The sequence below is a fragment of the Chenopodium album genome, chromosome 11 (genome assembly GCF_948465745.1).
Source record: "Chenopodium album chromosome 11, dcCheAlbu1.1, whole genome shotgun sequence".
Taxonomy (NCBI): Eukaryota; Viridiplantae; Streptophyta; class Magnoliopsida; order Caryophyllales; family Amaranthaceae; genus Chenopodium; species Chenopodium album.
In genome coordinates, this window is record NC_137844.1 from 47,120,220 (window position 1) to 47,138,637 (window position 18,418).

At 33.3% G+C, this 18,418-nt stretch overlaps 1 protein-coding gene and 1 non-coding gene across 3 annotated transcripts; both read left to right on the forward strand.

Moving 5' to 3' along the window:
* Window positions 1-2,786: 2,786 nt before the first annotated feature.
* Window positions 2,787-2,859, forward strand: TRNAA-AGC (transfer RNA alanine (anticodon AGC)). The gene has a single exon. It is a non-coding gene; the product is annotated as a tRNA-Ala (tRNA).
* Window positions 2,860-2,947: 88 nt separating this feature from the next.
* On the forward strand, window positions 2,948-17,503 carry LOC145567634 (acyl-coenzyme A oxidase 4, peroxisomal-like). 2 transcript variants are annotated; one of them, XM_081626961.1, is made up of 14 exons: window positions 2,948-3,110; window positions 5,420-5,524; window positions 6,499-6,605; window positions 6,750-6,827; window positions 6,906-7,029; window positions 7,185-7,258; window positions 7,346-7,405; window positions 7,481-7,590; window positions 9,359-9,518; window positions 11,189-11,265; window positions 11,353-11,524; window positions 11,606-11,698; window positions 13,184-13,311; window positions 17,174-17,503. In XM_081626961.1, exons 1-13 carry the CDS (start codon window positions 3,086-3,088, stop codon window positions 13,304-13,306), a joined length of 1,308 nt encoding a protein of 435 aa, XP_081483087.1. In that variant the 5' UTR covers window positions 2,948-3,085; the 3' UTR covers window positions 13,307-13,311; window positions 17,174-17,503. The 2 variants fall into 2 exon arrangements, with proteins under 2 accessions (XP_081483087.1, XP_081483086.1); XM_081626960.1 differs by lacking the exon at window positions 17,174-17,503 and adding an exon at window positions 13,895-14,174 and having other exon boundaries at window positions 2,949-3,110.
* The last annotated feature ends 915 nt before the right edge of the window (window positions 17,504-18,418 follow it).

Genomic DNA, 18,418 nt, shown 5'->3' on the forward strand with positions numbered 1-18,418 from the left:
CAATAATTTTACCGTCTATTTATAATTTGTCGTCTCAACCCTTTATTGTTTTATTTTAAATTTTAAAAAAATACAAATTTTTTTTTTTTACAAGAAAAAAGGATTTCATTAGTAAAATTTAGCCAACGACACTTACATATAGGTTCTAAGAAATCAAGAATTTCAACACAAGCACATCTTCTATAATTATACTAACTAGGGTGGCTAACGTGTGCGATGCACACACCATAGCGAAGAATATTTGTGAAGCTCTTTCGATTGGCCTTACATCACAACTTTAGTTGTTAGTAGCATTAATGAAGGAAAATATGTATACAAATATTTTTAGGGGTTTAATTGTCTACACACTATTCTTAAGAATATAAAATAAGAGCTAATTAACATTAATGAGGGCAATTAAGTAAATAAATATTTTAGAGGGTATAATTGTCCAAACACTATTTATAAAAGTTATCTCTTACTTTTCAAAAGGTAGGGAAGTAGAGAACATTCAAGCTACACTTTGACACATGTCGCTCTATAGTTAAAACTTATTTTTCCACCCCTAAATATATCAACTAAACCTTATTGTGATATTGCAATTCATTATAAATATATATACTAGCTCCGATTTTTTTTAGTTGCAACTTTGGGGTATTATTTGAGAGATATAAAATATTCCAAAGTTGCAACTAAAAAAAAATCGGAGGTAGTATGTATATTCATGTAACTAAAAATATATTCCTATATAAAAAAATTTCCTCAATAACAAAAAAAAAACCTAGGCTCCTTTCTCTCTCTTCTATCTCCAAAACTTTAGCCTCCATTGTAAATTTTGAAGGGGCTTTCATTGGATTTCACCGGTGGAAAACCCCAGTCGTTGTTTCTTTTAAGTTTTTTTTAATTCTTAGGTTATAATAATGTCTCCCTCGAAAGAAAGGGTTTATTTCCTTCGAAAGACAAGGTTTTTTCAATCTTCTTCTCGAAAGAAAAGATTTTTCAAACTCATTCGAAAGACAAGGTGTTATCTGCGTTTGATAGGGTTTCCAGTTTTACTGGGCTATGATTGATTATTGCTCGAATCCGTGTTACAAAATCATCACAAGAAGTTTCTTCCTCACAAAATATTGAAGTTTTGGCGGATCCACTCAAAAAGTTGTATGAGACAACGAATCGAGAATATGCTAAATTGTTATATCTATTATCATTAGCTATAAAGCGATTGAATGAAATTTGGTTTTGTTAGCTCTGTTATCATTATCATTATTTATCAATTGTAGATGTCGTATGAAATTTAGTGTCCTTTTGGATTTCTTTCAATCCAATTATAACTTAATTTATTTTGTTACATACTCTACAATGTTCTTTTATATCATTCTTATTTAGCACACTTATTGAGTTATTGAATGGATTTATGTTAGCATAACTATGATAACAATATCACTAATTAATAGATACAATATTTGATTCTAGAATATATACAATGCATTTTTCTTTTATATAAAAGACGCATATATTTTTATTATATAAAATATGCATTCTCAAACAATGCATTTGTATATTCATTATCTGTTTAAAGCGAGAGCTGAAATTTATTTTTTTTAAAAATGGTGTACTTGATTATGATGATGATGATGATAATGATGAGCGGCTTTCTGTAACAAGCGTTTAGTGAACATTGTATCAAAGGGGAATCGGGTTTGGAAAATGATAAAGGAAAGATTGAGTGAAATTGGAAGATTTGAATTTTGAGAGATTGAAATACTTTTGAGTGTGTTTGTTCAAGTCAAGCAACTTATTATATTGGGTGTATTATTTTGGCTTAGATTGGACTGCTTCGTTTTTCTTTTGTTTTGTCGGACTTTTTTTTTAAAAAAGGTTTTTTTGTGGAAATAATCACCAACTATTCATCTCATTTTAGTGATCTTTCTATAACTAGTAAAAACCACTGACATCATTTTTGTACACGTGACATTTTATCATTGAAAATTTTCCCTCTAAAATTGCCTATGACATCATATTTTATTTTCTTTCTAATTTTTTTTATCTTTCTAAGAAAACCTACATTCAAAAATTATAAGCGTGAATACCTCCTATTAACTATTACTAAAACAAAACATGCTGACATCATTAAATGACACATGTCAATTTCTTATTAAAAATTTTCCCGCCTAAACTATTTTTGACATTATCCTTTTTTTTTCTCCTATATTCCAAAACTAAGCTTCTTTCAAAATTAATTAAAGAGATTTTGTTTTTTTTTTCGAATATAAAATTGACAACTATTTAAACAAATAATGGCTACTTAGGGCCTGTTCTCATTGACTGAACTCAGCTGAACTGAATTGAAGTCAGCTGAACTGAACTGAACTCAGCTGAACTGAACTGAATTGCACTGAACTGAATATTTTATAAGAGAAGGAAATTAGGAGCTGAACTGAACTGAACTGAATTGAACTGAATTGAGCTGAACTGAACTGAACTGAACTGAACTCAGCTGAACTGAACTGAACTGAACTGAACTCAGCTGAACTGAACTGAACTGAATTTCAACGTAAGAGAACAGACCCTTAATTCGTGCAACGCACGGGACTAAACTAGTAACCACCTACAATTTTTTTTTTTTGAATTTTACCACCTATTTATTTTAAAAAAGATTAAATTTTCTTATGTGGATCAGATGTTTGGATAATTAAATCTTTAGAGAGTTTTTCTTAACCCATAGTGTTAATTTTTTTTCCGAGGGTTCACACAAATAGTACCATACTATTATTATTATAGTATTAAAAAAAACTAATTTGTAAAGTGGGGATGTAGCTCAGATGGTAGAGCGCTCGCTTAGCATGCGAGAGGTACGGGGATCGATACCCCGCATCTCCATAAGCCTTTATTTTTATCTTGTTTTGGGTGTACCCTTTGTCGCGTCATTTACTTTTTGTATTCAATTTCAGATAATCACGATTCTTCAATTAATAAGATCGTCTTCAATTTTCATTTCCCAATTTCGTCCTCTTCGAACTCCGTGCCATTTAAGTCTCTTTTTTCTTCTCTCCTAAATTCCTAATTTTCTTCTTCAGCTCCAATTTTCTTTTCCTGAATTCGCAAAATGACAATTTCTTCTACAAATAAAGGTTAGTTTTGATTCTTAGATCATGAGTTTTTCGTTTTTAATTTTTTTTTTATTTTTTATTTTTTTTATAATTAAAGTTTGGTGAATGTATTAAATTGCATGAATTTTAATTCTTAAGATCATGAAATTTACGATATGTTTTCGCATTAAATTTGATATCATCTTTTGATATTTAAATTCTTCCAATTTTGTTGGATTTAATTTATTTTTTTTTTTAATGGGGAGGAGATAAAAATATATACATCATATTTTTCTTAATTAAAAAAAAAAAAAAATACTGTTTCATTGGCTTTAAAATTATTTTTGTTGTTTAATTTCTCTTATATTGTAAATAAATGCTAATTAATATTGCTTGGCTTTGGCAAATAGCAATTACTTGGTTTCGTTTGGAATACGATTTTGACTTTGAATTTTAGTACTATTATTGATTTTAATGGATGATTGAGTTTGAATGCTTTGATGATTAAGGCAAAGGCTATGTTCAATTCACCTTATCTGAATTTTTCTAATATGATCCAATCTGGTTCGATTTGATTTTCAGATTTGGCCAAACTTTAATTTATTTGTAAACTAGATGATATATTATAAAACGTAATTTCTTCCTTACTCCCAGAGTACCGTGAGCATGGTACTCCGGGTTCAAAACAACAACGATTTCAGCGCTTCCTCTAGTGTCCCATCCTTCTTCCCGATTTGCTCCCTTTTCTTCTTGATATGCTTTGTTTCCCTCTATTTTCTTTCAATCTCAATGAATTTAATCCTTTTTTTTCAATTGCAAATTTTTTGTTTTGATTTTTCTCTCAATCTAATCAATCACTCTTTTTCCTCTTTTTGTCAATTACATCTCTAAATTGAAAATGATTTTGCAAAATTTGTTGTGCATCGACGCCGATGATGTTCGATTTGTATCGGCTTGGCTTCATCCCAAACCAAAACAAGTTGTACGGTCCTTGTTGAATGAGGCTTCGGCAAGCAGAACCATCGCCAAGAGGTGATGACAGGGGAACCAAACAGCCTGCAGGGCGACTCCATTTTGCGCAATTGCAAATTTGATGATTCTTTTTGAAAAATATCATACATTCCGTAGTTTAATCTAAATAACATAACGTCAATAAAAAAAACATAACATGTGTTTTAACAATTAATTTGCAAGTTATATAAATAACATGCTTCTAGCCTTCTATTTATAAAGTAACATAATGTTTTATAAGAATTGGAATAATATTCAAAGTAATAAAAATAACATGCTTCTTTTTATAAAATAACATTTATTAGTTCTAAAATAATGTAATCAGAAACATTTATCAATTAATCTATTAACCTATACTAAAAGCAAATCCTTAATAACGCTTGTCATTACCTTGTAAAAAATTTTCCTTTTTTTTTTTTTTTTTTTTTTTTTTTTGCAAAATCTTTAAGTGACTATTTATATCTTATGATATTTTCTTTTCATATTGACAATCATATTCCATATATATTCAAATGAACTATTTCTAAATATATTTTATATACTTTATGTATTATTTTGTAATATTTAACAACCGTGCATTGCACGGGATTTTGACCTAGTTCTAAAATAATACGAAGTATTTTTAGTTATAAAAATAGTATGCTTCTAAAGCTATAAAATCTGGAATAACATTGTGTAGTTCTAAAATAACATGTTCAATAACAAAAAATATCATGTTTAGTAACTGGAATAATATGCTTCTATTTTATGTTATTTCGTTTTGTTAACTTGTTATTTCATGAAATAAATTCTAGTGTGTGTGTGTGTGTGTTTTTTTATTTTTTTTTATTTTTTTTTATTTTTTATAAGTTGGGTTTCTAGCCTATTTATTAGATTTAGCTTGGAATACAATACTAGGTGCTCTAGGAATACCTAATACTAACTCATTATAAACTGAGATGTCATTAAATTTGTATTAAGATATACTTTTCAAATATGAAATTTTCATAATTTTTTAGTTATGGAGCAGATTTTAGTATGGAGTATTAAGTAAATGCAGATAAAAAGATCAAGTTTGATCTAATCTGGTGATTTGATCATTTTTGAAATCGGAAAACCTTTCGCATAAATGAGCTAAATTGAAGTACCCTAATTATTCTGCTTTAAGTGCATACGTGCTTATAATGATCACTATTAACTTACCTTAGGGCCTGTTTGTTTCATCTTATTTTAGCTTAAGTTCTGATAAAATAAGTTAAGATACAATAAGTTCAGAAAAAAAAATAAAAAATAGCTTTGGGTAGTCTAGTGATTATTGTCACTTTAATTATTGATCGGATGTTGTGTTGTTTGGCTACTAGGTGACTCACTCAAGGATGCGAGGAGTTCATATTTCAATCTGCCACCACTTGATATATCAGAAGCATTCCCCCAAGCAAAACCTGCATCGATATTTCCTCCTTGTGGTGAGATTTTTATTCTTTATTCCTGTAAAGTTTTGATAAATTTTAAGTTATTACTGAACTTTTTAATGCCTTAGGTAAACCCATATGTCCTTATATATGTGACATAAATTTATTTTGAAAGTAATAATTAATATAGTAATGTAAAATATCACAGTTGCTAATTTCAGAATTAATTTAAAATTTTAAACTATTAGTAATATGCTGATAAAGTGATAATGCATAGAATTGAATGAGAGAATTAGAGTATTTTGTTGAATTTCGTGTCCTTATTTTCCCCTTAGGACAATCGACAAATTGTAATAGAAAATAGTTGGAAAGTCAGAACTTAGAATTTACAAAGTTGGCTAAGTATCCTAGTGCAATTTATGAAATCATGGTTTCATAGTTGATAAAATTTGGATGAGCTTCTTCAGATGCATGAGTTTCTTATTTTTATTTTTTATTTTGAATTCCAATACCTGTTTTTGTGTTAAAACTCTTTTTGCTTTTCCATATTATCCAAGTCTTGCCTCAATTTTTCTCTTACGTATTGGATTTTGATAATTGTAAAGCTTTAATGCATTCAAAGTATCATTTCAGTATACTTTTGAACAAGTGACATAGTCTCAATCTAATTAGTAGTGTTCCTCAAAAAATCTATATGTAATCTACTTATCTCTTTTGTGACACATGAGGCTTAAAACATGCACAAAAATGTTCATAAAGGAGGCAATTGTGGATATTAGAGGTTTTTGCTGGCTGGATCAATTAATGAACTGTCTTATTTCATTTACTTTTGAACTTATATTCCTGTATGTCTGCATCAGTTATAGGATTTTCTCTGTTTTCACCAATTTAGTTATCAAATTCTGTTTTCTATTGATTTTTATTTTTTAATATATCCTACTCAGCTAGTTTCCTTTGATGCTTTACTAAATTAGTTTCATTCTGGATGTTTATTTATATATTCTTTCCTGGCCTCCTTTGGACTGCAGCATCCGACTATTATCAATTTGATGATCTGCTGAATGATGAGGAGAGGGCTATTCGTGCTAAAGTTAGAGAGTGTATGGAAAAAGAAGTAGCTCCTATCATGGCAGAGGTGGTTACCTCTACTTAGTAACTTTGATTGCTACCATCATGCCTTCTTATTTATCATTATGTAATAAATAATTCTACGTCATCTTTGTATTATCTTCAGTTGCCAAATTAAGCAAGAGATTGTAACATGTTTTGTTAATTGCAGTACTGGGAAAGAGCTGAGTTTCCATTCCAGATTATTCCAAAGTTGGGGGCCTTGCAAATTGCTGGTGGGAGTATTAAGGTAATTAATATAAATTGGGTTTGACTTTCTTTTGTTGTGACCACCTTAAATGAGGTATTAACCAGTTTCAGTGATTAGGGTTATGGTTGCCCCGGTCTTTCCATTACAGGAAATGCTATTGCCACGGCTGAGGTTGCTAGGGTTGATGCTAGTTGTTCGACATTCATATTGGTCCATTCTTCTCTGGCGATGCTCACAATTGGTGACCTCCTCAACTTCTTGTATATATGAACTCATTTTTCCCTGTCTGATAAACTTGCAATTTTAGTATATATATGTCTGTTATCTAGTTTTATTGGAAGGCAATATCTGATTGATAATTTACTTTTGGCAATATTGTGGTGTCTGTTGAGATAGCATTGTGTGGCTCAGAAGATCAAAAAATGAAGTATTTGCCTTCTTTGGCACAGTTAAAAACTATATCATGTTGGGTAAGGTTCCCCTTTGCTGCCATTCATTAATTTGGCTGGCTTTTGTAATTTATGCATATAATCTTCCTCATTTTCTTTGTCTGTCAGGCATTGACTGAGCCTGACAATGGAAGTGATGCAAGTGGTCTGAAAACAACTGCTACAAAGGTTTAAAATCCCTCTTTTCTCCATGCATTTCCCATTCCTTTCTCAAGAGGCGTATCTTATTATAGCTATTTATAGGTTGCTGGAGGCTGGATATTGGAAGGTCAAAAGCGATGGATAGGTAATAGCACATTTGCAGACTTACTCATCATATTTGCTAGGAACACTGCAACAAATCAGATAAATGGGTAAGTGTGAAAATCCTCTAATATATTGAGTAAATCTAGCCCTTTGACAGCATCCTTGAAAGAAAAATTTATTTATTAATGTAGAAGAGCTGAAAAAAATTTATAAGGAATAGAACTTTTGCTGAAAGTTTGCATTTAGACAAATACTGAAGAATTCGTAAGAATTTACTTTTATATTTTCGATTATGGTCTTAGGGATAAGTAAATAAAGTGTTCGACACTTGCGATTATGCTACGTGGCATTTAAATGCGAACAATTGATTATCTGTTGCAATTGATACAATCCTACTGAATCTGAGTATGGTTGATGGAGTGACGCATTTACTTTCTATCAAATATCTCTATTACTACTGAAGATATGCTTGGAGAATGCCCCTTCTCTGTCTTTGATGCCTTCCCTTATTGCTGCTGCAACATCTTGCTCTACTCTTGCCTGATAGTTTGGAAGTACCACATTAGGCAATAGCCTGTCCATTGTGATTTCTATTTTCTGACTTTTAGATGATAATGTACTAAACTAAAATGGCTTATTAAACGGTGTATACCTATTAAAGTGTTGTGAAGTAGCATGCAGTTGTTTCGTAGTTAATCAAATGTGATACCCTATCTTCCTTACCTCTAATCAAAGGTTTTGGGCTATGATGATATTGATGTAAATGTATAAAGTTAGCAGAACATCGAGTCTTCAGCCTAAGCTTTATGTGTCTAAACTGTCACTAAGGCCCCTGGCTACCAGTTAAATGATTGACGCCTTGACGGTATTTTGTTGACTTGTTTTCTTCAAAGCTCTGCTATTTCTCTCTGTTTGCCAGAGGTTTTGAATGTCTGAAAGTAATTTATGATTCCATGCTTTTAGTGAATATTTTGTAACACTTTTCATCGAGGACTTTGGACTTGGGAAATCTGTCGCTGAAGCTGTCACTGTTGTAACTTGTGGGAAGGGGGGAAACACAAGTGGAGAAAATTTGAAATACAGTATGATCTACATAAGGAAGTTACAGGCAAATGTATAATGATTTTGATAATTAAAACAAGATACTTCTAGGTTTGTGATATTTGATCAGTGCTCTAGGATCCTCTAGAACCTTTACACGCGTGGTTATCTTAAATGCATTTCCCATTAAACTTAGATGTCATGTTCCCTTTAAAATATAGAAACACAATTCAATTAGTCTTTAAGTATGACCCTCAATGCTTGGCCCATTTGTGCGTAGTGAGGGAGAAAAAAAATGAAGGAACTAGCTTTGTGATATGATATTGTTCACTAAATCAATTGTCTTACAGTTATCTGTAAAAGGCAGTATATAAAGGTAGTTCCCATAATATCAGAGTATGCTCAACTTTTTAAGTGCACAATGTTGCCATCAAAGGTTATAAATTCTCTTCTTTTCCACATGATAGGGGGTATACTTTTTAGAGTCATTGGATGTGGTTAATTTACCTGTTGTTGATACATCACCTGATCACCAACTTGGCTCGGATGGTTTAGGAGGTCAAGATGTAAGAAGCCATACCTTTGATTGGCTCGGAGTTCAGAATAAAACAATGTTGGCATTGTGTATGGTTTATCATCATCGCAAAGTTGCCTTTTGGTAATTTTAAAAGCTCGTGTATGATGTATCAGTATTAGTCTGATTTAAATCTCGAGTGTTTGGTGCAACAAGAGCTTGATGTTGGACACTTGGACACACTGCAGTTTTAATTCATTGATTCCATACTTTTTGTCCTCTTTCCCCTGTTTTCTTGATCAACAGTCCACACTCTACAGATTCATTGTTAAAAAGGATTTGCCTGGGCTCACTGCTACTAAAATTGAGAACAAGATAGGCTTGCGGATTGTTCAGAATGGAGATATAGTCTTAAAGAAGGTTTTTGTCCCTGATGAGGATAGGCTACCAGGTGTCAATTCTTTCCAAGACACAAATAAGGTAATGGAGGGATACATAACTTCAGTTGCTGAAGGTCTTTACTCTTGTTTTGTATTGTGTTCCTTGTTCTGATTAGGGTCTTGCTAGTTAAGAGAATTAATATGTTGGAGAATTAATGCGGGCTCATTATGTTTCTAATTTTGAGAGAGCTTTTGCTGCTGACTCTCTAGCTATCTATGTATGTTTATATGTCAAGTTATGTCCGAATATAAAGCCTGAATCAAATTATTAAAAGCAAGAGTAAAGAACTTGATTATTTTCAGCTTTTGGTTGTTTTGCTGATTTTCCTGTTCTACTCAAATTAATGATTTGAAATGATTGGTGGATTGTTCGCCAGGTATTTGTTAGGATATCTAGCCACTGAGGTTTTCTCTTGCTTGAATAATAAAGAGCTAAGAGCAGAGTTAAGAAGTGGGGAGGAGGGGAGAGGGTAAGCCTAATGCACATACTGTTCATTATGTTCTTGGATACTCTGGTAGTTTGCTCTACCCAAGGCTATTGTTGCTTGTTTTGGGATGCAATTTACTCATCTAGAGCCATCCAAATGAGCAAATGAGTAAATAATGTACCCTAGAACACCTAAGAATTTGTACTTCATGCGTCACTACTATAATTATTACTAAAACAAGCCGCTGCTGACATTATTGATTGACATGTGTCAGCTTCTTATGAAAATTTTCCCGCCTTAATTACTTATGACATCATTTTTTTAGTCCTTCCAAGTTCCAAAACTAAGAAAATATTGGTTTCGAGAAGGATGCCCCATGGTCTTGACAGTCAGATGACATGCTCCTACGGAACCAAGACCGAAAAGATTGAAAAAAAAAAAAGTAATTCACAACAACTGATGAAGGATTCCTCCGATGAAAATATGCCTACACATTTCCCAAATAAAGAATAATGACTATCCTTTGAAAACAACCTATTTAAATAATTCAACACATGGGGTAATCTAGTTGAGTGATAATCAATGTTTTTTTTAAAAATAATCATAACATTTTTCCATTTAATTGCATTAGTATTTCAGTATACAGTGTACATAGCTGGCTGAGTAGCCTCATCTTGGGCATCTGTGGAGGCGAGGCAACCAGCTTCACCGCTTGAAGTTCACTGTGCCTCAATGCTCTCTGATGTGACCATAGTGCCTTTTGTTGCTTTGTACCTCAGATGCTCTATTTAAAGCTAAGTTGCATTTGGGAGGGTATGGTACTATGGTGGAAGGAGGGAGTGTAGGTGATGCTTAAATATTGATGAGTGTCAAACTTAGTTATGTATTTAAGAATTTGAACATTGAAAACATGAAACTTGACTGAAATATGTTTACAAGTAAGGTGCCAATGTTTTTAATGGACACTTGGATTTAAGATCTATCCATTTACCTTTTAACTAGCATCCAAATATGCTTTAGAACTCCTTTCCGATTTAGCAATTGCTGTTGGCTGCCTAATGTGATATCTTTGATGGGCTGGCTAATAAATAAGGATGAAAGGAGGGCAGAGTGAGGTCACGGAAGGCAACTTGACCTGTGACCTAAAGTAGGGTTTATCAAACAAGCTCAATAGCAGTAGGAAAATGCCTTTGGTGCTTAGTTATTCTGTAAAGCTGCTGACAAATTGTCAAATTATTTGTGCATTGTGCATTATGTGACGCAGCTCTCTTGATTTGAGCAGGTACTTGCAGTTTCACGGGTCATGGTTGCTTGGCAACCTATTGGCATTTCCATGGGTGTTTATGACATGTGTCTCAGGTATTATGATGGTTTACTGATATTAATGTCTGAAATGGTAGTTCCCTAACATGCTAACATTACTTGGACTGAATACTGCTCCTGAAGGTACTTAAAAGAGAGGAAGCAATTTGGTGCACCATTGGCAGCATTCCAAATAAACCAGCAAAAGCTTGTGCAGATGTTGGGAAATGTTCAGGCAATGTTTCTTGTTGGTTGGCGCCTTTGTAAATTGTACGAGAGTGGAAAAATGACCCCTGGTCATGCAAGCTTGGGAAAGGTGAATTTAGCTCACAAGCTATGATTATCTAAAGTCTTGTAACAGCTGTTCTAATGACAAATTCATCTGTGAATATATCAGTCATGGATTTCTGTCAAGGCAAGGGAGACAGTGGCTCTTGGTCGCGAATTACTAGGAGGCAATGGAATCCTTGCTGATTTTCTTGTTGCAAAGGTCTTGTACTCATCCTAATTTCAATACTTTGCGTTGTCTTGCCTATTTACTGTCTATCATATGCTTTTTGAAGATTGTGGGGAAAATAATTTACATTGGAGTTTCATCATATATATGAACTGAATGTCAATCCTTTTGTTGCTAAAGATGTAAAAAAGTTAATTTTTTATTCTTACTTAACAGAACATGTCAGCTGACTCTTCTATAGATTTAAGCTTTCCCAATAGTTAGTCAATTGGCAGAAAAGAGTATATATATTTCTATATTGTATTGTATGTCTTAATCTGATGTGCTTGTCTTTATGAAATCATGCGCGCTAGCTGCTGCTTTTACTTTTTGGTTGAATGGACCTAATCTGCTTAGCAAATGAATATAAGCCTTGCTCAATCATTTTATTGAGGATAAATGTAGCTTATGATATTTCTAATGTTGTAAGTGGTTAATTTGTTGTCTTGTCTCCTTGTTCGAGTTGTTCCTTGGTTCTGATTGTAGTAAAACATTTTCAGGTTTCTTAGTGATGTTTTTTATAGTGCATTGCTGAAACTCAATTGTTAAATGATCCTGAAAAAAAGTTGAGGGGTACTACTTCTCACAAGAATATTGATTTTTGTCTGATATTGGCCTCCCATGGTTGTCAAATTGTTAGTCAAATCAGATCCAATCTCCACGAAAATCTGAGAAACTTGCTGGCCAATTCTTTTCCCAGGGGCTGGCTCTCTTTCTTATTGTCTTTCCAATTTTACCATTAGTGTTTTTTTTGTTTTGACAGAAATTTTACCATTAGTTATGTGGTTCCCCCTGAACAATTTTGTCTTGTGATTTATGTCAGATGGTTTTATTTGCAACCAAATATAAAGGATTCTCTCCGTTTGTTATAAATAGAAATGCGAAATTTGTTATCCTGTCCTGGATCATGCTGTAATGCAATCTAATAGTTCTGGAATTTCTAGTGACATAGATGACTTGCTTATTACTAAGAAGGATGTTGCAGTATTGTCAGATTAATTATATCATCTGTACTTGTCAGATCCCTTGCCATTAGTAAGCAACATGAAACAGGATAGCTTTCTGTGCTTTAAAGATGAGTACTGGTAATATGTAGACCAAAAACTCTGGAAATGACGAGAAGGGAGTATGATAGAGTTGCTCAGACTTTTGATCTTGGCAAGCTGACTGATAAATGATTCAGAGAGAGAAACTAATAGATCAAGAGAGATCCTTTGATGATTTTCAAGCATGAGACCTATAAATTACTTTCTGTTTTGTGACTTAGTCCCTGTGTCTGCTGGACTGATTTGTCAATCGAAATGTCAAGTACCTGTCTTTTACATCCAAACCCATTGAACATATTATTCCTGAGTTCAAAATCAACTTTTGGATATTTTGTTATGATAGGTCGACCATTTTCTTGCGACAGTTCTTTATCTTGTGTTTCACTAGGCAGTCTTTCCTGTATCTTATTATTTCCGACATTGCAATTTCCAGGCATTCTGTGACCTTGAGCCCATCTACACATATGAAGGAACATATGACATCAATTCATTGGTGACAGCAAGGGAAGTCACTGGTATTCCCAGCTTCAAACCTGCTGCAAGGAGCCGCTTATAGTGCATGTAACCATTTCTCTTTGCTTCTTTGATTTGTTTTCTGCTTTATGTATATGCTCTGCTCTTGCTATTTTTGCTGCTTGGTTAAAGTCTTCAAACCAAGAAGAATTTCAGATAAAAATAGAGACAAGTTTGGCTTCCCATCAAACTAAATGTCTATATTTTGTTATTCAACAAGAGATGTAAAGAACTAAAAAATCAGAAAGTATGAAAATACAACATGGCTATGGCCAATGGCATGTGATGTGTGCAAAGTTCGAGATGACTTGATTTTTTAAAAAATCTGCTACACTCTGATGCGTTCAGCAATTGGCTTTTCTATGTCAAAGTTAAACTTTGACCATCGTTTTTAAATTAATATATGTAATGTATTATTTGGGATCTTGTTAGATTCTTTTCAAATAATATTCTTGAATTTAATTTATATAATTTTTTTATCAACATTTATTGAATACTCTAAAAATCAAAGATGTGTCTTGGAGATAGTGAAAGTTCTATGTTGCTAGTATTAAATAAGGGATGAAGTATATACAAGTAATACAACACTTGATAAAAGGCCATTTATGCTGGAAATACGTGCTTTTTGCAGAGTTGTTGATCAAGAAGGGGGCTGGAAACTGTTTTGTTGGAATTCGAGTCCTTGTGTTGTTTGTTTATAAGAAGGCTTGCTTATGTTGCTCGAACTGTTATCCTACATATTTTTCTATTTTACTGCTTAAAATGGGAAGAGGAATAATAACACTAAGCTAAATTTGTCCAGTGTTCGAAATAACTCCGGGTAGATTGTCAATTATATAATGTTGTAATAAAATGCATTAAGATTCATGTTTGTTAAAAAAGCTAAAAACTCTCTCTCTCCTCCAAACTCTCTGTTCTCTCTCCTCCTCCAAAACAAAGCCACTGCCGGAAACCTAGGGTCTCGTCGGGGTTCCGGCGCCGTGACCGGTTCTCCGACGAGCACCCCCTTAATTTTCCTTTATTTTGTGGGTGAATCTCCCCTGTTTCAGATTCTCGTCCCTTGTCGTGGTCGAGCTCCCCACCTATTTAAGTCTCTTGCGGTTCCACCGGCAGTGAAGAGGAAGCGGAGCCAAGTCAACCTTACACCGACGACCTCCACCTCCATTAAGCTTTAACCTCGTTTCGCTGGCAAGTATCTTTTTTTATTTTTTGGTCAATTATAGAAGGTTCTTTGGCTTGTTAGCCTCGTGGGAAGTGTTTGGTGTTGTTAATTTCTTCGGTTCAAGGTTTGTGGACTTGTGTTCCCTTATTTTGTTCAGTTTATGGAAGCATATTATTTGCTCTTTATGGCATTAAATTTCTAGCTACCAGTGTTGCTCTTTGTTTTTCTATTCTTATTTCAAGTACTATGGAAGTGTTTGAGGAACTTAGGGGGAATTTTTGTTTTGCTCGGTTTGAAGAGGAGGGTTTCTCTTCTCATAAGTTAGAGAAAATATTTGGGGAATCGAAGAATCCTTTTGGTATTCTGAAATTTGTTAGGAGTTTAAAAGATGAGGGAAACCAGTTGTACAAGGAGAGTAATATGGTTTTAGCCATTGCAAAATACTCTTTTGCAGTCAAGACCTTGTCCTTTGTTCTAGTTTGTAATGATGATGATAAATCATTTTTTTCAAGCCTTGCTGTGTCTCTTAATCTGCGCTTGGGGGCATGTTATGTCAAAGAGAGGAACTTTGGCAAAGTTGGCTAGTTGTGCCCGGCGGTGCTGTGTTATGATAACTCAAATGTGAAAGCTTACTTTTGAAGAGCGGTAGCAGCTTTAGAGCCGAACAAACCCGACTTAGCTTTCATGGATCTTTCGCAAGCAATTAGGATTGATTCCAACAACAAAGAGTTTTAACAAAAACTAAGGAGGTGACCTCTAGATTGGGTTGGTCTCAAAATTTTGTTGATGATGCACTTGTGGTTACAACATAGGATGAGAGGTTTAGAGACTTTGTTCAGTTAGGGAAGGAAGAAGAAAAAAGAAAGTTGGGAAAGAAGGGGAAAAGGAAAGAAGGAGATGGTCATGAAAATGGGTGTGTTTGTAGATGTATTGGTGTTGAAGATGACACCATAGTGGGAAAGAATGTTATTGGCAAATCTTTGGATTTGGAAGGTAAGCTCTGATCAAGATGAAAGGCCCAACGTTATTGATAACATTTCTCTTCTGAAGTCAAATCTTACAGGGTAAAGTTATCGGTTTTCGAATCGAAAACGAATTGATTCCTATTTGCATCTCACCCCGACAATGTATGGGGCGGTTTCCAAGGGACGAACACTACTCTACTATTGTTCTTCCCGGAAGAATTTTATTAGCATTCGAGTACTTGATCCTGCAAAGAAGAAGGATAGTGTTGAAACTCAAGAAGTTTCTACACCAATGGAGATTAGTCACCCCCCTTTTGAAGGGGCATGATAGATGTGAAAAAACTCCAATCTTGACGCAAGAAGATCCGAGTATAGGTATAGTGACCCATGCGTCATCATGTGAAAGTATGTTAATGTTCTACCCAGATGCACCAGTCCCAATTGAAGTCTACTACAAACCCCAAAATGTGCCTTTCTCACACGTTGAAGACATTTGCCTCTTCCCACCGCTCCAGAGTTAGAAGGAAAATTGTTTGTCGTCAAAGAAATAAAACTCCCTCCAGTATTACTAACTCCTTATTTTCTAGGATGAGTGACACTAAAAAAAGAGCATCCTGTTCCTCCGAAAGCTTTTGGTTCTCCAATAGAAAAAGATTGTATGGTCCTACCCCTAGTGTTTTAGTGTGTAATTTGTTTTATGATTAATATAATGCTTTTTTCGATGTTTAAAAAAAAAAAAACAAAATAAAATAAAATAAAATACATTAGGAATCTTGTATTGAGAAAGTTCAATCACATTGGAGGATAGTTAGATCCCCATACCCAGTACGCGCTTTCAGTTGGTGGAGCTAAAGTGGGTACCATAAGCAAAATGGTATTGGTTATTTCATGTTTCCTTTGTTGCAGCTTCCACAAAAAGGGCTAGATCTATGTATACCTCTTTCCAAAGTGAGTGTTAAAAACAGAATGTTCTTTTTTTTTTTTTTTTTCCCGAAAGGAAAACAGAATGTTCTTGGATGTGCAAAATCTGGGCAAGCCAAAATATCAAATCCGTTCAATAGGCACACAACAATACTAGTTTTAAAGAGCCTAGCTTGAACCCGTTACCTTATTAATTCAATTAGTGCCTGAAATGTGCTCAAGTTCAGTTGTAAATGTAAAGATAGAATCAAAGTCTAGAGGAACTCTAAGCTCACTTAACACTTAACAAAGCAAAATTTGAATATGTACAGCCGTTGAGGTGTAGTAGCTCCTCTTGATTTAGGCGGTGTTTGATTGGTGGTTATGCTATAATTAACACTTATTTAATTGAGAATATACTGGTTTTCTGTATTTGTGCAAGGAGCAGTTATAGATTGATTTGTGTTTTAACAGGAGATGTATCAACTTAGCAGTTGTTTAGAACCCCACGGTGTGGTGTATTCTGTGTATTCTGCTGAGTGTGGCCTCTTTCCATTCCCTCCACAGGCATGATTGATTTTTGATCATCCTATTACGTCAGCCTGTGTTTTTTGCAAATAAATACTCTTGTATTTTAATGGTGTGTCCAAGCTCATACATTCACCTTCATTTGTGAGGCTTGCACCCACACCTTGTATACCACATTCAAACATATTAACTTTGTAAATGCAGGCTGCTAATTTATCATGATCCTTGCAGCAAAATTCATACATTTTTTTGCTAAAATAAATAGATAAATTGTGTTGCTTATCTCATTCTTTTGTGTAAACTTTGGTTTGACATCCTTTTTTTTTTCCCCTCTTTTTTACTATGTGCATTTCAGGCTGCAGATTTATCCTCGCATACCCATGAAAGGAGGACTAGTGAGCTAGCTTAGGATGTTGCTGCTTGTTGAACCAAAAAAGCGCTTCATATGATATGCTTATGTACCTTAGTATGTTTGAAATCCCGTTGTTATACTTCTATGAAACACAATGTAGGTGTTGGGATAGACATCTACATGGAAAAATACTAAAAGACGATGTAATCAAGTATAGTTTTTAAACTTGTTTTTAGCAATGTTATTATGCACCTATGTATCAAACTGTTGCAAATTCGAAAGTATCTACCAATGCGTATTATTTGCATAGTATACATAATGATTAAAAGTCAATATCCCTCTTAATAATCCAGTGATGTTAATGAAATGAAAGTAATATTATCCCAACTTATTTGTAACATACTTTTATGTAGTGATTTTTGTTAAAATAAAATAAATTAATAAAAATCAAGCCTACCAATAATAATCCGCATTGTTCAGATGGATATTGAGCGAGCTTACTTAACGTAATTGGAAAAAAAAAAAAAAAAAAAAACCGAAGTCGATAAAAGTTTGAATGGAGCTAGCATTTTTATTAGTAGGTAAAAATCAACTAAATTAAATTTTAATCAAAATGTAAATAAATTCAATACTCTAAATCATTTCTTTTTTTGAAAACAATATTCTAAATCATTTAAAAACTTGTATATACACTTTCATAATTGCACATAAAGTGCACCTGTGTATATATTTGATACATGTATATGTAACTTAAATTGATATATCATTCTCAATTTGTATGTTGTTCTTTTCAATATTAAATAATTCAATTTCATAATTATTATTTCTCTTGACCCCGTTAATTTAAATTAAGTTTTGTCATGTATACACATACGTAGGCATGATGAAAATACATCTTAGGATACCCTCCTTTGAGAAAAAAAAAAATTGTACATTAATTTTGTACAAAGTAATAGACCACAAACATTACATCATACCCACATTGTACTTAATTTCATACCCCTTATAATCTAATACATCTCTCTAACATAAAGAAATTTCAATTTTTCAAAAACAACCATAAAATATGAGACAACCTTTTTTTTTTCTTTTCAAAGGTTAAAAACAACAATCAACCTACTATAGGACATATAGGAGTACTACTATACCAAGACAAACCCCTCTGGAATATCACAAGAGGTTTGTTCTTTTTTCTTTTCTTCTGTTTTTTGGGGTTTTCTTTTATCATCCGACTTATCTATGCTAGTC